This window comes from Emys orbicularis, chromosome 14 (genome assembly GCF_028017835.1).
Source record: "Emys orbicularis isolate rEmyOrb1 chromosome 14, rEmyOrb1.hap1, whole genome shotgun sequence".
Classification (NCBI taxonomy): domain Eukaryota; kingdom Metazoa; phylum Chordata; order Testudines; family Emydidae; genus Emys; species Emys orbicularis.
In genome coordinates this window covers 32886431-32907967 of record NC_088696.1, presented here as the reverse complement: position 1 = coordinate 32907967, position 21537 = coordinate 32886431, and the positions used below count along the sequence as shown (strand labels likewise).

Below are 21537 nucleotides of genomic sequence, written 5' to 3'. Positions count from 1 at the left end.
CAGTCCCCATTTATCATGAAATGTCCATGCTACACTTTCTGTCCTAACAGACCCTGGGATTCTTGAATGCATCAAGAAGTAACTCCAGCTACAGATATGGCAGGCCATGCTTTTAGTGATTAAACACCTCGGACAACTCTCACAAGGTCAATGTGGGAAACACCCAGTGAGTTCAAGCTCCACTATCATGGCATCACCTTCTCTTTCTGCACCTTCTTTCCACTGAGGGGATTGATCAAGAACCAGCAAATGGGCTGAATGTGCTGTTCTGGGAGTCTCTATATTCCCTCCTTTTTTTTTTCAAGGGGGTATAATGGCAACAGAAGAGTTCACGTTGGTGAGTCAGCTACTCACCAGTGCAAATTCTGCAAACCTACAATGCTGATTGGTGTCTTGGGGAGGAAGAGAACTTTCATTGGGCAGTAGTATCTGTAAATCACAGTAAAGCCTCCTCTGAGCAGTATTTATATCAGCTTGTGCTAAGAGAAGAATTCTGTTTCTAGGCTGTGTGCTTGTGCCAGCAGCGTTTGAACACAGTGGGGTCTATTGATATTTGTTGTTGTTAATTAAGGCTAGATCTGATAGATTTAGAAATGGAGTCCCAGGTGCGTCAGAACTTCCATGCGGAGTGTGAGGCTGCTATTAATCACCTGACGAACCTGGAGCTGTATGCTAGCTATGTCTACCTGTCCATGGTAAATGTTTCTTTCTTCTTCTTCTCTCTTTTTTTTTTTTTTTTTTAAACACAAAATCTTGTCTCTTTATGCTCTAAGAGAGATGGGCTTCATTTTCTAAAAGGGTTGTGTGTTTTTTTTAAGCTTACTTTCTAAGTCCCTAATTTCTAATTAATTCCAGTTGAGGATAGCATGTAGTTTGTGGGGCTACAGAAATCCATTTGTATAAATCTGAGTTGACTATGGAAAGACTAATGTGTTGTCTGCAGAATGATGTCATTTAGAGGGTTTATTCTTACAGGATTGAATGCTGGGAACTTAATACAGCTATCTGAGGGAGACTTGGGAAGTCTGGCTTTGATTCCTAGCTCTGGCCCAAGCTCCCCTGTCATCTCTGGCCTGCCACCTAGTTTCACTCTGTTTCCATTCCCTGTTCATCAAAAGGGATGAATGCTCCTTGGCTGCACAGCCTGAAGCACAGGGAGTGTTTCTTGCCAAGTACAGAGTCTACCAACACAATAGGCTGAAAACCTAGGTTAAGGTCTCTAGGTTGCTATTCTAGTCCAGATAAAATGCCAGAATTTTCTCTCCCTAGCCCAGGTCAGTAAACATTCATTTGCTATTCTTCAGTCCTACTACTTTGACTGCGATGATGTAGCGCTGAGGCATATGGCTGAGTTCTTGAAAGAGCAGTCCCGTGAGAAGAGGGAGCGTGCTGAGAAACTCCTGAAATATCAGAACAAGCGAGGGGGGGCTCATTGTCCTGCAGGACATCAAGGTAAGCAACAAAGTAACACTGTCCCCTTAGGAGGGCTCTCACAAACTGGACTTCCGAGAATGCGGTTCGTAGCTGTGCTTGCGGTGTAGTTCTAATTCTCTTCTCTAGGAGTAAGTGATGGGCCTTGTTCAGGCATAGCACTTCTAAGAGTGATCTCTGTAGCAAATTAGGGAGAGCTGCATGGTTCAGGAGCATCCGACTTTGGCCATCTTATGGTAAAGGGTGAGTATGGACATGTGATGATACATGAGCCTGTGTTGGCTAAAAGCACAGAACAGGCTTGCTTACCTGTGACCTGACCATCTACTCACTCACTCACTTCACAACTTTGCTTTCTATTTATAGAATATGAAAATATAGGGATGCCCAGTGCTGTTAGTGGTGGGGTGGAAAGCTGCCTTGGTTGTGAAATTACAGCTCTACAGTGAGCACCCTGAGGTGTTTTATTCTCCAACAGAAGCCAGAGCGGGATGAGTGGGGGAACAGCCTGGAGGCCCTGCAGTGTGCCCTGCAGCTGGAGAAGACTATAAACCAGGTCCTCCTGGACCTGCACAAGCTGGCTACTGAGAAGAATGACCCTCATGTGAGTATGGTAGTGGAGAGAGTGAAGGCAGTAATTACATGCATTGCTGCTTTGACAGTCTGGGGGGATTTACTTCTCCATCTGAAGCAGCCCTGAAACGGGGGATGTTTGTGGGCGGTAACAATGCATAGATCCAACATCGTACAGTCGCAGTATGTTTAATTTCCTACCCTGGGCACAAGGTAGCCAGGCTTTGAACCTGTACAAGCTGCCCAGTGGAGAAATGACCCTCACCTGAGTATGGTCAGGAAAACCATGCACACATACCCTCTCTCCCCTCCGTGTTTAAGAAGTCTTCCCTTTATACACAGGACTAACAAGAACAAATCCCTTTTATGCTGCAATATTCAACATGCCACTGTGACATTGTGCAGTCTATATGGTTTTATAAAAACACATTATATTCATTTATTATAACTGGAATATACTTCATGCAAAAGGTCTCTTGTAAGGTATCATTACAAAGCTTATAATCTGAGTGTGATCATCCCATTTGTATAAATGTACCACTCTTGTATCTAAAACTAGAAATATGAAATATAACTCTGAGGGCCTATTGTAATTATGTAAAGTGTGGGCCATTAATGATGGTTTGGAATCTTGATGACTCCCATTAACAAGGACCATTGTCTGCAGATGGCTGTGTTTACCTGTTAGTCTTCCTGTATATGTGTGTGCTGGCAAGTGGGCAATGAAGTCTTGCAGTGACATGTGATCATGTCACCTGAACTGGAATCCATCTTTAACCTGGTGCTTTTCCAGGGGGGTGGAAACCCAGAGGGACAAAGGGTTCCCGCCTTATGCAAAAGATATATAAAGGGGTGGAAGAGAACAGAGGGAGAGAGGCGCCATCATGAAGAATCCCGTAGCTATCACCTGAGCTGGAACAAGAGCTGTACCAGGGGAAAGAATTGTGCCCAGGCCTGGAAGGTGTCCAGTCTGAGGAAAAAAAACTTACTGAAGCATCTCTGAGGGTGAGATTATCTGTATTCAGTTTGATTAGACATAGATTTGCAGATTTTATTTTATTTTGCTTGGTGACTTACTTTGTTCTGTCTGTTACTACTCGGAACCACTTAAATCCTACTTTCTGTATTTAATAAAATCACTTTTTATTTAGTAATTTACTTAGAGTATGTATTAATACCTGGGGGAGCAAACAACTGTGCATATCTCTCTATCAGTGTTATAGAGGGCGAACAATTTATGAGTTTGCCCTGCATAAGCTTTATGCAGGGTAAAACGCATTTATCTGGGTTTAGACCCCATTGGGAGTTGGGCATCTGAGTATTAAAGACGAGCACACTTCTGTGAGCTGTTTTCAGGTAAACTTGCAGCTCTGGGACAAGTGACTCAGATCCTGGGTCTGTGTTGGAGCAGACGGGAATGTCTGGCTCAGCAAGACAGGGTGCTGGAGTCCTGAGCTACCAGGGAAAACCGGAACAGGGGTAGTCTTTGCACATCGGGTGGCAGCTCCCAAGGGGGTTTCTGTGATCCAACCTGTCACAGCCACTCACTGTCTTTTACACATTGAGTGGTGAGGGCAGGAGCATATGTTGTATTCCAAGCCAGAGGGTAAGGTGCCTACCTGCCCTTTGTGTGTCTTGAAAACCACTCCTCAAAGGGCCTCTCTCTAGTGCTTCCGAAGCCCAGGGAAAAATGCCAGGTTGATGAGAAGCTGTGCTAGCTTCTGAATTTCTGCCACTACAGGGTTTTCATACCCTGGTCACTAGTGAATGCCCCCACTCTCAAGTGACATGGGCCATTTACTGCACATGAAATTTGAGATAATCTTAATCTCATTGCCAACAGCCCTGTTTCCTAGCTACTTCTACCTGTACAGTGGATTCCACACCATTTACAGTACTAGAGACTCTGAACTGTCCTGTAGTTCATTGTTTCAACACCATTTCTTGGCACAATGCCCCAAATGGGGGTTACTAAATGCCATACTACATACTAGAGAGCAAGAGTGAGTCCATATACCTAACTATCCTCTGTCTCCTCTTACAGCTGTGTGACTTCCTGGAGTCTGACTACCTGGAGGAGCAGGCGAAAGCCATCAAGCAGCTGGGAGACCACCTTACCAACCTGAAGTGCCTGGGAGTGCCCCAGAATGGCATGGGAGAGTACCTGTTTGACAAGCTCACCCTGGGAGAGAGCAGCTGAATGGCACAGCAGAGACTCAGAATGCCTTATGCTTCCCTGGAACCTTGTATCCAGGGCAAAGAATAGTTTGACAAATCCTTAAATGCTGAGAATAAAATTCTCTAATCCCCAAGCCTGGACTTGTCTTTGAATAACATAAGCCACTTTGTTTCTTATGGGGGAAAAGCTCCCACTATATGTGGTGGAGGATCTATTTAATGACTTGTGAAGTGTGATTATGCCAAGGGAGTAATTAGGGCTTGATTACATCACCTACTGGCAACCCTGAAACTCTCTGCAATAGAGAAATGGACCAACACACAATCTGGCTGTACTACAGTGGTTTTAAAGAGGTGATAGACTTGGTAATGTTGCCATGTGGTGAGAACTGAGCTGCCAGTACCTCCAGGTTGGTGCCAATAACCCAGCAGACCAATTCCATGTGTAGTGTATGGATTTCCCCCCCCCCCCCTTTGGAATTAGTACCATTCCCCATTACTCTGAATGCTTCACTTAAAACCAGCCTGAAGTCTTAAGTTCTCTAAGTGGCTTGATTTACCCTGTAACAGTGCACTTAACTCTTAGTCTGAATGCTCCTGCATGTGATTACAGAATCAGAAAAGGAAGCTAGGGCTTAAAGGCAACAGAACCTTGACCTTGCACCTGTCTGCTTCCCTTGCTTGTTCTGATATTTCAGGAACCTCTCTGCTAGCTCCCTGTCCTTATGAAGGAAACTGCTCCTTCAAGAACTGGGCCCTGTGCCATGTCATCACGATCAAAGTACTAGGACTCTGGGAAAGGACAGGAGATCTGTGAAAACAATGTTCATTAGCTTGGGCTGCAGAGACAGATTCTTGTGTATTAGTTAATTAAAAGAACAAGAGAGGCCTGAACTTAGGTTAGGAGCCCATTATCTTTGACAATATTTAGCTGTTGCTAGATGATCTCATAATAAGATAAATGTAAGGGAGACTTATCTCTCTACCATCCAAAAATAAATCTTGCTTCTCAGATATGAAGTAGCTTCCATTGTTAACATAATGTGTCAGTCTAGCTTCAGCATGAGAAGGATGCAAGGGGCACTTGTTGGGAATATATCGGAGTAATGCTGAGCACTGGAGACTAATAATGGCAGGGCCTGGCCTGGGGCAAGGCTCAAGTAAACATTGTGGGAAGCAGAGTGGCTGTAAGTACCCTGAACTTTCCAGAGGATAGGGCAGACATGACTACACCTGAGACAATGGAATGACTGTTAAACAATAGAGGCTTACCTAATGATGCTTCAACCTCTTGGCTCATAATGAGCTATCAGCATTAGGTTGTGCCGCAGGCTAATACAGTGGGATATGACCCACTACACCCTCTGTAACAGGAGAAGATTATTGGCCTGAACAGAATGTGTGACCTCAGAGTCGAATGACCAGTACCTCTTCTGGCTAGGCCCTTTGGCCTTTTTAACAGATAATCAATATAAGCAGTTTCTCCCCATACTGTAATCAGTGACTCTACTTAGCTCTTCAGGAATGAAACCAGAATGACTCAACTAATCTGCTCCTGTTCCACATCAAAAATTGGGCAGATGTGTGCTCTTTAAGCAGTTATGTCTGGTGTCTCAAAGCTGCAATGTGGCAGAGGGACTAACGCTGAAGGAAACATCCACAGGTATCTCATACTTTTGATTTGCACAAAGTGACACATCAGACAACCTGATCTAATACTTTCTTGTCCTTATCTTGACAACAAGGTTTACTTACCTGTATAAAGCTGAGATAACGGTTAGCCCTGGAAATGTTTCATGGCATAATGAGTTTCAGAAGTAAGCCAGCTACCCAAACATCCTCTGGGCAGGGTGATAGACAGGGAGCTAAAAAAAGCTGCAAGAACAACTTTGGCTATCTGGTTCTGCCTGCTCAGGGGTGGGGTAATAAGGAAAATGTGTCCCAGCTCTGGCTGTTGTGGTTCTACTTAAATGAGCATGAGAACTTGTATCAAGTGCACAGCAGTGTGCAGGATGTGGTGTGTGAATTTCAGAACACTCCAACATGTTGCACGCTAACTGCCCTGTGTGGATACTGCCAGTGTGACCTAAAAGGTACCTAACTGATGTGAATATAGTCCTGTTTGAAAGAGGATTGTTAACGTGAACTAAGTACCTTTTATTCACTCCAGTGCTGTCCACGTGGGGGCAGATAGCATGTAACAGTTGGGTGTGCTCTATAATTCACCTTACTCCCCCATAATATGCACTGCTGTGCACTTTAGACAGTGGCACATATTTTCCTTGCTTGTGAACAGACTGTCTGCCTTCCGACATTAAACCCTAGTGTGAGTGCTGCTGAGGGTAAGATGAAGACAAGTCACAGTCTGCACATCTAAATAGTAGTATCCATCTGAACATCAAGAATTAGGAACAAATCTTCTTGCTGACTGATGGGAGCTTGCTGTGTTAGTTGTGGTGCTTGGAGAGAATAGTGGATTTCAGCTACAGCTCTAGAGCGTAGTAGTTCCATAAGACACTTTGCACACACAACAAAGGACGTTCTCTTTGGTCTGACAAAGGAGTAACTTTGACCTTATAGAACATAGAATTACTCAATTTTTCACAAATAGGCAGTGTCTACCTTCTCTCTCCTCCTTGTGATAAAGAAACAAGGCAAGTGGCTTCAGTGGGAGAGCTACATTAGGACCAAGAGGCTGGCTCTCACTGCTGAGTAACACAATGTGGTGCAAAATGTCATTAATCTTATTGCCCACTCTAAATTTTCATGAATCTTTCTTCTACACCACCTGCCCTTCATTTTGTCTGGCTGCTGGGAATTGCGGCACTTGAGTAAGCTGTCCTTTTCCTATGTTTTAGGCAACAGAGGAAGGATGGTTTATGTGTGTCTGGTGTTTGAATAGAACTCAAAAGTTCTGGGTTAATTCCCAGATTTGCCACAGATTTCCATGTGTGAGGGTGTTTAAGATTAAGCACCCAAGTAGTTCTACTGACATCATTATATTTGCAGAATGAGGGCCTTAGCACATAAATTCTGAAGACATGGGGCTGGTCTTTCATTTTTCTGTAAGGCAACATGCATTCCTACGGCTGTGGATAAATAAATGCTGCTGTTGCTTGGCCTTGTCACTCAGGCACATAACCATCCATTCTCTCTTTGTTGCTGGACACAGACTTCATCTGCTGTAAAATGCATCACATAAGCATGAATTACTGGTATTTGGTAGTGAATTCAGGGACTAGTAAGAACCGTACTGGCTCTGCAACAGACATAAGCCATTATTTATTAATAAAACCTAAATGGTATTATGTATCCACTGGTTTCATGACTAAATCCTTGTTTTATCTCTTCTAACAATGAACTGAGTGACCCTAAAGATAGATGTTAGGAAATCACAATGGATTTTTTACAGCCAGAGTTTGTCTACACCCATCAATACAGAACAGAGAGGCTAATACCCTTATCTTTAATTTTCTATGCAAGAAGGCTCCAGAGGGTCTGCTCTCACTTTAATTTCCTATTCTCTTCTATGCAGGAGTGTTCTGGTTCCAGTAACACTCAGGTCCTGAAATGGGAACATAGAGATTATTTCAGTGCCCCAAAAGACCCAGCTCTATCTGTATGTTTTTTCTCTCACCCACACACTTGATTGTAGACTCCATATTTCATTGTTTCAACGGTCCCCATTTTATTACTTGCAGCAGTAGCATGGGGGTAAGGCACATCTATTTCCTCATCTCCAATTAGTTTTCCTGCTTCCCAGTCATTCAACCGCTGAGAGATATTTCCTCCCGCTTCCTAGAGATGAAATGAGTAGGGCATGAGAAGTCACAGTGCTGCTTCTGAAAACAAGACCTTGACCAGACAAGTAACAGGATGTCCCTGTGCTGGAACAGACCACATCCAGTACTGGAAAACTGGAAGAGAAAATAGATCTCTGAACTGTGGTTCTGGAAAGTCAGTAAGGTCTAGATAACTGCTGTTCTGCTCGTCAGGCAGGAGTGAGATAGCTGAGGAAGAGATTTCAGATCTTCTTTTACATCTGTACACTTCATTTCATTTGTATCAATATCAATATCCGCTTAAGACAGGGAACAAGGAGGATGAGGTGCAGCCATTTCTTGAACCAGTTTAAATACACTTTAAATAGGCCTTTTTAGTTTGTCAGAGGAATCAGAGAGACCTGAATTTCTTTCTTGCAGAAGATCAATCACAGGCATTTCCACCTCTAATCCTGCTATAGAGCTGAATGAATATAATTTGAGTTGTCAGCCCTACATACCACATATCCACCAGGGAAACCACAAGTAGAAACTTACATTGGGCAGCTTAGGCTGCTCTACTTCTGTCCCTGTCCTGTTGTCTGCTAAACAGTGTGGACCATGTCCTGCCATTACCCTGGTGTTCCTGTCTTTCTCAGTGTTGTGTCTTCTCTACCCACTCCACTGTGATCAAATAGATCTACTCCATGCTCCAGTGTCTACAATGATATGCTTTGGGATACAGAAGAATGCTGAGAGATGGGACTCCAAGGCAGCATAACAATCACAGGTATCATGCAAAGCTTCTGGCATTCAAGAAACTGACAATCAAAAGCAGAATTCATAGAAATCATTAAGCCATGTGCACTGTAGGCACATAGCCGCAGAGTCCCCATTCCAGCTGCTTCTCTTCAGAGCAGGGACTTGTGGGGAAATCACACTTGTTTGCTGCTTTCTCCACAGTAGCTCAAATCTCTTGATCAGTACAAACAAAAACACCAGGGAGGGTGTGATCTGACCATGCTAGTGGAGGAAAACATCCACAAAGCTCAGCAACTCTACCTTGTTTCAGAGCAGCAGTTGCTGAGTCATGCTGTGGCAATGCATTGCTGATTGGTTCCTTGAGGCAGAAGGGATTTCCATTGGATGGCAGAAGCTACCCATCACACCCACACCATGCTCCAGACAGTATTAAAACCAGCTGTGAGGAAAACACTTTCCATGTCTTCTCTGGGGTGGGTTGTTTCAGCAGTGTGTGGATAGGGTTTGGTGAGTGCTTAGTGCTCATTATCCTTTCTTCTGTGAAGTGCTGAAATGGAGTCTCAGGTGCGCCAGAACTTCCACCGGGAGTGTGAGGCTGCTATCAACTGTGTTGTGAATTTGGAGCTGCGTGCTAGCTATGTCTTCATGTCTATGGTGAGTCAGAGATGTTCTTAGGATCTTATTTTCTGTTTTCCACTTCAGCTATTACTCTAAATATTACAACAAACTCCTGTAAAACTTTTTTGAGGTAGCTGAGGCTTCTTTGTAATAGGAAGAATTATAAATGCTTACTCAAAGATTGTAGCATCTCATCTGGGTAAATGCTTTTGCAGAGATGGAGTTGTACAAGAGCATAAGGAACTCTGAGACTGCTTCAGAGGTGGGACTAAAACTCTGTTAACCCTGTAGTACTGCTATTGGATTACACCTATATGTGGCATTTAAGGCCTGTATGGACTGAGTTCTGCACTAGCAAAGATCTTTGACACACCCAGTCAGGCATTGAGATATTAATCTTGTACTTCTTTCCAGTCTTGCTACTTTGACCGTGATGATGTGGCTCTGAGGCACATGGCCCAGTTCCTGATGGAGCAGTCCCATGAGCACAAGGAGCATGCGGAGAAGTTTCTGCAATACCAGAACAAGCGAGGGGGACGCAGTGTCCTGCAGGACATAGAGGTGAGGGGACGGGGAACACAGTCACTTCAGTGTCTTATCTGATCCATAAGATGTTCTGGGGAGGGACTACTGGAATCAAAGCTGATGTATTGTAGGGAAAGGGTTCAAATTCTGCTTGGCATCATACATTTCTGCTTTGTGTAACAACTTCCCATAGATGGACACACACTATCAAGTCAGCTAGGTGATGGGCTCTACCCTGCTTACTATGCAGGGTGTACCCTATGGACAGGAGACTAGAATGCATGTGAACCCTTTTCTATCTAAACATAGGCATGAGAGGCATAGTGAGGGAATAAGCTTGGAGAGCTGTTGCTTAGTACTAACCTGTCCTGGTGGGCTAGATCAATTAGCTGTAAATGTCTTGAAATCACATAAAATGTGCCTCTTCCAGAATTGCAGTATTGGTGTTGGTAGAGACTTCTAGTAGTAAAGGGAATAATGACCTACATTGCAAAGGGGCTGCTGGCATATTGGCCATAACAATATTGGAGAATAGAGGTGAAGAGCAGCAGGACAGATTCCCCACTGGGGCCTAGACATTAACAGAGCTAGAGCAGGTATGGGTTGTGACTAACCTTCTTGGTGGCTATTTCACAGAAGCCAGAGCGGGATGAGTGGGGGAACAGCCTGGAGGTCTTGCAGCATGCTCTGCAGATGGAGAAGACCTTGAACCAGGCCCTGCTGGACCTGCATAAAGTGGCTACAGAGCAGAATGATCCTCATGTGAGTATAAGTTGGCAGGAGGAATGGAGGTTGTAGTCAGCAAAGTTCAGAATGGGAGTTAATGGAAACTCAGATTTAAAAAAAAAATAAAAAATTCCTGTTTTGGAAAAAACAGGGTGTTGGTAAAGGGACACTTCCCCCCCCCCCCCCCATCTTTTCAACTTCTGAACCACTTTATTTCAAACATTTTGTCTTCTCTCCGTTTCTGGCCACACAGTGTGACAGAATGAAGTGTTTAAGTTCCCCAGTTTTCTTCTTTCACTTTCCATGCCAACTTCTAAAATGGCTTCCGTCTCTTACAGAAGCCATTTTTCCTCCCTCCTTTGAGACCATAGAGGGGCACTAATTGGGGTGGGAATTAATATGGGGTTATACCTGTAGCAGATGGGGGGGCTAAAGCCACCCTTTCAAAGTGAGGACCTAGTTCATGCACTTCTATGTAGCAGTGTTTTCTTCCCTGCTTTACATCAGAGTCCTGAAAGAAGTCCCTTCTGAATTCAGCAGCAAAATATCAATGGCCACAATTCTCATGGATAGGCTCTAGCTACTGCAAATGTTCTCTCACGGTCACAGTTGTGCCTCCTTAGAGTGAAAGGGGCCCAAGGAATTCCTGGACCTAGCAGGACAGGAATAACCAGAGGGGAGCCCTTCTGAAAACAAATGGCTAGCTAAATGGAGAGCCCTAAACTGAGGGGGCAAACGTGTAAAATTCAATACAGTAGAAAACCAGCAGAAAGGTGAATGTGGAGAACTAAAATGAGAGGTAGCAAAACATCTATTTAGAAATCGTGTAATGTCTGTCTGTACCCATGTCCTTTACAGTGATCTTAACCTACTTTGAACAAAATCAGTAGTGGGTGACCTCCATATGTATTTCCTGCACTTAAGCATCTTCAAATCCACAAGAAGGAAAAACGGGATGGTGATTGTTTCTGCACAGGGATAATGGAGAAGGTGACCCAGTGTGCAATAAATGAGTGGCATCCACTCTGGGATATTTCTTGCCTACACTGTACAGAATGTTTCTGGTTGAATTCAAAGACTATCCCACCAGTATGAAATCCTCTCTCATACTTCTCCATTGTATGCATTGTTTAATGATGACTTGGGGTGGATGTAGGGGATCTGATTCCATGTAAACTGCCATTGAGGTTATACTCTTTTATGCTTTAAAATTTTAAGGAAGAGCAACCTTTCTTCCTAGTTCCAGGATCTTCCCGTTCACTCATTCTACCTGCTTCTACAGAACATGTACAGTTTGTCTCCCATCTTGACAGTTAGTAAGTTAAGTAGTCAGCCCTCTCTCTACTAAGCACATAGGAGCTAGAATAAGTCTTCCTGGTTTCTTCTTTCTGCAGCTTTGTGACTTCCTGGAGTCTGACTACCTGGAGGAGCAGGTGAAGGCCATCAAGCAGCTGGGAGACCACCTCACCAACCTGAAGCGCCTAGGAGTACCCCAGAATGGCATGGGAGAGTACCTGTTTGACAAGCTCACCCTGGGGGTGAGCAGCTGAAGTCTGCACTGACAGCTGCAATGTCCAATTGAATATATGAGCCTTTCCATTCCCAAATCAAAAGATGTATAGAGTAATTGCTAAGTGCTGACAATAAAACTTCCTCATCTAGAATCGGTGTGGTATGATTTCAGTGTATGCAATGGGATTTTGGACCACTTGGTGATCACCTGTCCTGGAACAAACCAGAAGAAAAGATAGGATTCATCCAGTAGACTGAACTGGCTAATTTGGATGCTAAGACAAGGAATTGGGTAGAGGCAACGTACAGTGATTCCCATGTTCTGTGCACCAGGGAGGGGAAGCCTTTCCTCTGCTAGCAATACATTTCAAACCTTCTACCTGAAACTCAACTTCAGAGGACCCAAATCTAGACTTCTAAAGGCAATAGTGGTCTGCACCTTTGTGTCTAAGGCTCTATCCTTATTTCTTCCTTCTATTCCTGCCTCTTTCTCTCTTCTCCCTTTTTCCCCTCCCCCAGCTCATATGACAACCTCTCTTCCAAATAACTTCTTAATTATGTTGAGAGGGGGGGCTGACAAATTAGTTATCCTCTAAATGGAGGGTTTATCACGGATGACAAACCACTTAGCCCTCCACCCCGAATTAACTACAGGGGACTCTCCTGTCTGTATCTCCAGTTGCTGAACTACTTCAACTCTCCTTCTCTTCCTGCAACTAGGGCTGGAGTATGTGGAGGCATTTGAACAAAATCAGTAGTGGGTGACCTCAATATGTATTTCCTGCACTTAAGCATCTTCAAATCCACAAGAAGGAAAAATGGGATGGTGATTGTTTCTGCACAGGGATAATGGAGAAGGTGACCCAGTGTCTCCTATTATAGTGGAGAAGAAAATTGTGGGGTCCATAAGTGACTCGCATGGTTACCTGACAGGAGAGGGCTACAATACTAGCTAAGCTACTGTGGCAGGCAAATCATCACCTGCTGATGACTGTGGCTAATATGTATAAACATCACCCATTTGTTCCTGAAAATATCTTAATTCCTCCTCATAAGCTGTCATACATCTCTTCAGCAATTGGCAGATCCTACAATAGGAAAGAGGTGGAGGGGGGAATACACATGCCTGGAGGAACATCATTGGGGTTGTGGTACTGCAGATCAGTCAATGGGATATGTACACAACTGGTATAACTCTGGAGCTATGCTAGTTTACAGTGGCTGAGGTTCTGACCCCAAGTAGCTCCTGCAACTTCTTCACACTTGGTAGTGGAAATTTAATCTCTGCCAAGAATTGGTTAAGCTTCTCTTGTAAAAGCAATCATTGGAGCTGCCCAGGAAAGGGCATTTCCATCCTGTGTGGAATTTTGGGTTTTTGAAAAGTTCTTCTGTGCTGAATCAGAAGCACAAGCCCCCTTCCCCAACAACAAACAGCACCATTTCTAGCAAAAGGAATGGGCCCTTTGTCCTCAGACACCAGGGCATGGGGAAGGAGGAGTGTGGGGGTGAGGAGCAGGCTGTGCGTCCCTGTATCTTCAGTGAATGGTGGAGTTGATGCAGACTAAATGTTTGGTGTCTTGATCAACAGTGACTAGACACCAAAGTGGGATGAGTGGGGGAACAACCTGGAGGCCCTTTAGTGAACCAGAAGCTGGAGAAGATTCTGAACCAGGCCCAGCTGTATCTGCACAAGCTGGCTATAGAGAAGAATGGCCCCCATGTGAGTATGGTGGCAGGGAAATGCAGGGCAGCTTTGAAGAGGATGGCGGGAGCTGGGGGGCACTCTTTTATGCTCCGTCTCAGGAAAACTCTCCTGTACAGAAGCAAGGGTAGAAGAAAGGTCTGGAGATATCGCTCTCTTAAGGAGAACTCCTTCCTCTGGGGATGGGTGAAGGATTTTCTTGTGTAGGAGAGAATGTAAAACAACTTAGGATGTGTTTTCTTGTCTTCTACAGTCCACCGGGGGCTTTCCTGCCCTCTTCCTCTTCTGTAGCTGAGAATCAGTTCGGTCTTGCCTTATGCTGTTTTGGCTAAACATCTTCCCTCCAGCTGCTTTGCTGCAGCAGAATCATCTCCGGTGTCCGGAGGGAGAATGGGAGATGAGGAACTAAGATGGTGAAATGCTTAGGAATAAGCCCCTTCTACTGCAACTGTGTCAGACTTCGTTGGGCATGCAGACAAGTGGCTTATTATCTCCTTGCCGTGGTGAACAACCTTCAAACTAGAGAATGTTGTTCTCAGCTGTGGTTGTGAGAAGGGATGTTCACTAACAATACTAGTTAGCTCAAACATACAAGTGCCAACATGCAACAGTCTGAGGGTTTTCCTTGGAGGACAGAGGGGCAAAGATCCCATAACTCAACATGACACCATAACCTTACAGTGGTGAGCTATGTGTACTGAAATGCGAAGGTGCTATCCTAGATGGAACAAATCCATCTTCTAATCTTTCTTCCCTTTTCTAGCTGCAGCTATGTGACTACCTGGAGAAGCAGGTGAAGGCCATCAAGCAGCTGGGAGCCCACCTCACCAACCTGAAATGCCTGGGAGTGCCCCAGAATGGCATGGGAGAGTACCTGTTTGACAAGCACACTCTGGGGGAGAGCAGCTGAACAATGCACATGGGAGGCTCTCCTCCAGTATAGTAAAGCTGGATCAATGGCCATCCAAGTGCTGAGAATAAAATGTATTAACCTGTTGAAATCTCTAAGGTGTCTTTCTTTCTGGGGGTGGGGGATGGGAATCACAGGGAGCATGACAGAGATTGAGGAGGGCTGCTATTGGAAAGGCTTAGCCTAGATATACATCCCATGTGTGCTCTCCTGGGGGAGGGCTTGGCAGTTGTATTACCCCTAATGTAATTTCTTTCTGGGTATTGTAGGAAATGGACCAACTACACTTACTCACACTAAGTGTGATATCCTTTATGCCAGGTCTAGGGCCGAAGGGTCTACAATGTCACTTTGTGGGTTGAAGGACAGAACTTCTATCCAGTCCCAGATTCAGTTGTGTAGAAGCTGGGGTAAGAGGAGTGCACAAATAAGTAGTATCGCTATCTGAAACAGGGAGGAAGTGTGTGTGGGGGGTAAACAAGGAGCTGGCTTAGAGAAGTGACTGGAGATAGTGAACCCCCTGAAGATGGACCTTGGGTTACAATTCTTATTGCTCAGGTTCCACTTGGAAGGGAAAATCTGGTGATGTAACTAGAAGGAGTCACAGATCAATGAAGGGATATCTATTAATGCCCTGATTTCAGAACCATTGTGAAACCACTTTCTGCTCAATTCTGTACCCTCAACACCAGTGCCTTCTAGGAGATCAGATGGTACTAACCAATCGCACCACTTTGTCTTTTTCTGGAACTAGCATGATCCTCCCTAGCAATATAGCCACTAGCACAGAGGTTGCTGATTTTTGTGATGCTGTGTGAAAATAAAAACAAGTGACTAAGTACAGCTTCTGGAAAAATGTTCAATACACTCAGGCACTGAACCGGGGTGGAGGGGGGAAATGAAAGCTTGCAATTTGTGTGAAATGAGGGTCAAAAGATAAGCACTCTGTCCTCATCAAACTATTTTATGCAACTTTTTTTTTGTTTACATTCAAACTAAAGCTTACTAGAGAAGTGAAAAAGAATAAAACTGAAACAATGTGTTTTGAACCTTCAGAATGAATTGTTTCAATAATGTCCCATTCAAATATTAAGGAAATTGATATCTTCCCAATATCTATCTCTTGCTTTTGTCTAATCAGGATTTTCTAACTGAAAAATTGAGTTACAAGAGGTGGGACCTTCTCTAGTTCTAAAGCTAGATTGCTGGGGAAGGAGTAATAGTGCTTTCTGTCTACGTGTGTGTAGGCATCAGCAGGGCCGCTGAGAGCGGGTTCGGGCCCCGGTGAAAAAAATTTTTTGGGCCCCCCAGCAAGGGCGGACCGGCTAAACAGGGCTGACGGGGGGGGGGGGGGGAAGGGGAGCCAGGCTCTGGGCCCCCTTCTGGACCACCAGGCCCTGGTAATTTGTACTGGCTTCCCCCCCTCTCGTCGGCCTTGGGCACCAGGACCATATCAGCCTTGGTTTCTTAGCATTCAGGAGTGGAGGGGAGCTGACCACTGTGTGAGAAGCATCTCTTGCTGCATCCCTACCTCCTATGTCTGACATGAGGGATGTGGCAACAGTCCTGCGCCTGCCAAACCATGCCTCCAGCAGCTAAAATGAACCACATTTTCTGTCAGTCTTGTTGCCTCTGCTCTTAAGGTTCCTTGCTGAATTTGCTTTGGGACACTTCCTAGCAGACCCCATAGAGATTTCAGTCCTCTGTGTCGTGACAGTAGGGGCAAAGAAACTCTGGCAGCCCCGTTGGTGATAACTTGGGCACCAGTTTGCACTGGCCAGCAGGCCTGTCTTTTTGTAGAGAAAGAGGTTTCCTGTTGGAGGGGCTCTATAGTTCAGTCTGAAACTGTTCCCTCTCCCAGGGAGATAGAGAGGATGAATTGCACCTTTTTTAGCACCAGGGAAAAATAACTCTGTTTTTGCAAAAGTCTGGGGAGCTGGGCAAGATGGCTGTGAGGGGGATATTTGTGTTGCCAAAACACCGGAGCATAAGTCACTAATGCATGTCTCGGCAGAATAAGATATTCAAAAGCACTTAAGTGCCATTTTGGAAAGTGATTTAGGAGCTCATGTCCCAGTGCTTTTCAGTGAAACTCACTTTTGAGTGCCTCAGTCACTCTTGGAGGTGGGACTTGGGTGCTTTTGAAAACTGATCCCATAGTGTCTAAGTAAACAGCATGACAGTAAAACTATTAGTTTCCTACATGGTTCTAAACATACAGCTAGTTACCCAAGGTTAGGACATGCTAAGGAAGTGAGCAAATAAAACAATCAGCTAAGTGACTTGTTCAAGGAGAGTCTATAGCCCCCACCCGCCTCCTATTGTGGCTGTAATGACAACAGGGGATGTCATCTTGATGAGCCAGTCTCTCAGCTGTGAACATTCTCTACAGTCCCACCCACAATGCTGACTGGTGCCTTGCTGAGGAAGGGAATTTCCATTGGTCAGCATCAGCTGCCCATCACTACTCTGAACAGTATTAATGCCACCTGTCTTCAAGTACAAGTTCTGCTTGCCTTTGGGGGTGTGATTCTGTGGTGACAGAGCTTAGAAGCTTTCTAATTTTTTCCTGCACTGTTATAACTGTATTTTCTAGGTCTTGAGATGGAGTCTCAGGTGCGTCAGAACTTCCATGCTGAGTGTGAGGCTGCTGTGAACCGCCTGGTGAACCTAGACCTCTATGCTAGCTATGTCTATCTGTCTATGGTGAGTCTGTTGGTGCTGTGTGGTTGGTTTTTTTTTTTTTTTTTTCTCTTCAGTTTATTTCTAGCTACTGAAAGTGAAAATATGGAACAAATACGGTGTGTGACCTTGCAGGTTAAATCTGTGTGCTGTGACAAACACAGTTGTAGTTGTAATGGGCAGGTGTTGTAGTGAGGGGAAGTTCTTGAAGGGGAATGTCTTGGAATGTCCCTCTGGGGAAGGGGGAGACTGATTGTAATCACTACTTGCTCGAGATTGCACAAAGAGTAATCTCTAGAAGCTTAGACTTCCCTTCTATTGTAGTTAGAGATACTTGCATTGTACCTGGCTAAAGGCAAAGGATGAAGGAGACAAGATGGCTTGTGCCCATATATGGGGGCTTGGTAAGTACATTTTGATATTGACCTGTAGTAAACATCTGATGCATTGCCTTTGCTGTTCTCTTCTGTCTCTCTAGTCCTACTACTTTGAGCGGGATGATGTGGCCCTGAGGCACATGGCCCAGTTCCTGAAGGTACAGTCTCATGAGCAGAAAGAGCATGCAGAGAAGTTCCTGACCTATCAGAACAAGCGAGGGGGAAGCATTGTCTTGCAGGATATCAAGGTGACCACTAAGGGCGCTTGCTGTTCAGTCTTGCTTTATAGTCCCCGCATCTTGTCACACTGTCTGAAATGGCTAATGACTGAGTGCTGCCTCAGGGCAGACACCCCAACTGGTGGTGTGATCTAGAAGTAGATTTCACCAGCCCAGTACTAAATGTGACTTCCCAGACACTACAGTAGCCTATAATGGAGTCACAGACCATCCAAGTGGATGCTCCTGTTTATCTTAGCATCTAGGCAAGCTGGACTGGTGAATGGTCACTTACCCCAACTATCTCAAAACATCCAGTCCTAAGAAACCCATCACTCACTTGGGTTGACTTGTACCCTAGATCTCACACCAGACAATACTAGTAGCCAAGTCTATAGTAAAGTTTTTTTTTTAAACTTGTTTTCTTGGTTAATCTGCTTTAACCTCTCAACATGTAAAGGTGAGTCCCAGTCTAGAATTCCGAATAGTAATCTCTGTTACCATTAGCCAGTTCCCCAGAATTATTTTAAGTAGCCCTGAGAGACGTTTGGGAATCTGTCCTTTCATTCAGTTATTCTGCTGTTAGACTCCAAACAACCCAGAGATGAAGGTGTGTGGGGGTTCTCCCCCCCTGTGTCCATACCTGTAGCTGCTAGGGGAAAACCAGCTGACAGCGTCATTACCACCACATGGGCTCTTTACCTGGCAGAGAGAGAGGCATGCAATTAGTCTCTGATCACTGATCATCCCACACAATGATCACAAGGGTTAGTACTTGCCTGTGAAAGCTCTTCATTTGCATTCCACAAGGATTCTTTCTCGTTGGATGGGTTTTTTAGTTACAGGGGTGTATACCACGTGAATGTTTGCTATTCATCTAACATACAGATAAGTGAGAACAAGGCAGATAATGTAATGTTAGTTTTCATGAAGTTTACATTAACAATGACTTTGATCTATACGAATACCCAAATGAACTGGCCTGATTTTCAGCAGTGAGTTTGAGGTCTCCGCTGACAAGGCTTTTGTTAGAGTTGGCACTTGGCTTACTGGCATCACAGATCTCAGATGCTTATTACTGCTGTCTATTAGACAAGGGTAGCAGAATTTTTTTTCCAGCCCCCACTTCACCTCTTAAATGAAGGAAGCCTACTCTCCTCTCCATGGAGAGTAGACCCTATTCCCTACCTGCAGTGGGAGTCAACAAGTGAGTGTCACATGGCTGTGTTTGGGTTTGTATAGAAGCCCGAGCGGGATGAGTGGGGGAACAGCCTGGAGGCCCTGCAATGTGCCCTGCAGCTGGAGAAGACTCTGAACCAGGCCCTGCTGGACCTGCACAAGCTGGCTACAGAGAAGAATGACCCCCATGTGAGTATGGCAGACAAATACAAAATCGTTGGAGTAAATGTTTGGAAGCACTTGTTCCTCTGGGGAAGTCTGGCTCCTGAAGCCTAGAGACTCCCCTTCCCCTCCCTTTTTCTGGGGTGGGGGAGATGAAAATGTAAACCAGCTGATGCAGTGTTCAGTTTTCTAATCTGCCCAGAGATGCTCTTCTCTAGCAGGAGAGAGCCCTCTACTCTTCTTTTGCCTCCAGGCTTCTGTCTCTGTGCTGGGGGGCAGGGGGTGTCAAATATTTGGAAGAGGGAATTATGGTTACAATTGTCAACAGTCTCTTACTGGATCTATACCTTAGATTGCTGGCAATGATGCTTTCCATCCTTTGACTACAGAGCTTCCTTGCTTAGAGGGTGTGAGAAGCAATATTAACAACTGGAGTTGTCCACATAGCGCTGAAAAGTAGTGTTTCACACCCTACTGACATGTGCTGGGGAGAGGTGGCTGATTCCCCCTAGCTCACTGAGACTCTTACTTGAATCTAAAATTCTGCACTGAAACGTAATGGTGTATAGTTGAACTGGAATGAATATTCCTCTTCCTTCCCTTGCTTGGCTGCAGCTATGTGACTTCCTGGAGTGTGAATACCTGGAGGAGCAGGTGAAGGCCATCAAGCAGCTGGGAGACCACCTCACCAACCTGAAGCGCCTGGGAGTGCCCCAGAATGGCATGGGAGAGTACCTGTTTGACAAGCTCACCCTGGGGGAGAGCAGCTGAACTACACACTACCAGCTGAGTGCCATGCAGATCTCTAGGTCTTCATAGACCAGGTGTAGCAACCTAGGGCCAGGTGCTGACAATAAAATGTTCTGTGCATCCACTATCCTGTGTCTTTGATTTGGTCAAGATGACAATTCCTCTTCTGCATGCTCTGTGCAGATGGGATGACTGTTATGTTGGGGCATGGCAGTAGGGTCCTAGTCACCACTTCTTCTGATGGCAAGAGCAGGGTGTGAAATGCTCTCCTGCCTCCCAAATTTTTGAGACTACCCAAGGTTTGACGTTCCATGTTGCCATAGAATAGTGTCTCTCACAACAACTTACCCCAAAGATGGCACTACCCCAGTAGCTACTGATCTTAGCTGGGATGGGGGGCAGGGAAACCCAGTTAAAATTTCAGCTTTGAGTCAGAGCTAGGCCTCAACTGTGACTTCTCCCACCCCAGGTGACTGTAGTAACAGTTAGACTATGCTGGGGTTAGTCTCCCTTGATGGCTTTCATCAGAATAGGAGAAATCTCTCTTCTTGAAGCAGGTACTACCATGGACTTTGTGGTCTAACACCACTGTGACAGGGCCTCCTGATGGTTGTGTAGCACCACTGCACTTTTCTCCCACTACATCCCCTCCATCCTTTACTAGGTCTCTGAAGTAACCTCATCCTCTACAAAGGGACCTGCTTAATGACTCATTTTTCTTTCCCCCCAGGAAGGGTCAGCTAGGTGCCACAGCTCTTTAGCAAGAAGTTCACCTCCCTCTGCCTCACATCCCCTCAGCTACTCCAACTGTCCTTCTCCTCCTGCAGCTTCTGTTAGAGGCACACAGCTGGGCTCAAATGAAATTCAGATTGGGGCAGGGGGGTTACCTACTGATGTGTGCCAACTGAAGAGTAGCTTCCAACTGTAGTGCTGCCCTGTGGTGCTAAGAGGTTATTCAGAGAGCCTGGGTGAAGGACACTGCATGGCTGTTTGTTCTTTCTCAGGGAGCCACCCAATGACAACCTTCACTCCCCCAGGAGTCAAGAAAGCAGGAAACATTCCTACCATCCACCCCAGTGTTAGAAAATGTTGGAAACCTGCCCTATGGGGGGAGTAGGGGTAAACAACTGTAGAGTTAGTGTAATCAATGAGGGTCAGCTTAGGGCAGCAGTGGGCCATGTTATTAACCAAATGACTATGGGAGCCTGCTGTGGGCTTAGTCAAGTTAGGGTGACTTATTTTCATATTACTAAAGATGGGGAGTTAGGGCACATCCAAACAAGAGCAAATAAGTGAACCAATGTCCCACAACTTTGTGCCTGGTTATCTCTTGCTGTAACTGCCTGATCCTACTCTAGTGGCAAGAGGGGGGGGGGGGTGGAGGAAACAAGAAGCTGCTACAGGACCCCATGGGGACTGTGGTACTACAGGTCACAGGCAATGGAAAGTCTTACCTGTAAACAAAGAGCCA

At 45.2% G+C, this 21537-nt stretch overlaps 2 protein-coding genes and 1 pseudogene across 2 annotated transcripts; all 3 read left to right on the top strand.

Annotated features, from left to right (window-relative positions):
• The first annotated feature begins 593 nt into the window (after positions 1 to 593).
• Positions 594 to 4204, top strand: LOC135888714 (ferritin heavy chain A-like; annotated as a pseudogene).
• A 5044-nt stretch (positions 4205 to 9248) lies between these two features.
• Positions 9249 to 12124, top strand: LOC135888720 (ferritin heavy chain A-like). Its single transcript, XM_065416487.1, has 4 exons — positions 9249 to 9359; positions 9738 to 9884; positions 10485 to 10610; positions 11969 to 12124. Exons 1-4 carry the CDS (start codon positions 9258 to 9260, stop codon positions 12122 to 12124), a joined length of 531 nt encoding a protein of 176 aa, XP_065272559.1. The 5' UTR covers positions 9249 to 9257.
• Positions 12125 to 17302: 5178 nt separating this feature from the next.
• LOC135888728 (ferritin heavy chain A-like) lies at positions 17303 to 20087 on the top strand. Its single transcript, XM_065416498.1, has 4 exons — positions 17303 to 17404; positions 17859 to 18005; positions 19218 to 19343; positions 19932 to 20087. The coding sequence occupies exons 1-4, from the start codon at positions 17303 to 17305 to the stop codon at positions 20085 to 20087; spliced, it is 531 nt and encodes a 176-aa protein (XP_065272570.1).
• Positions 20088 to 21537: the final 1450 nt, after the last annotated feature.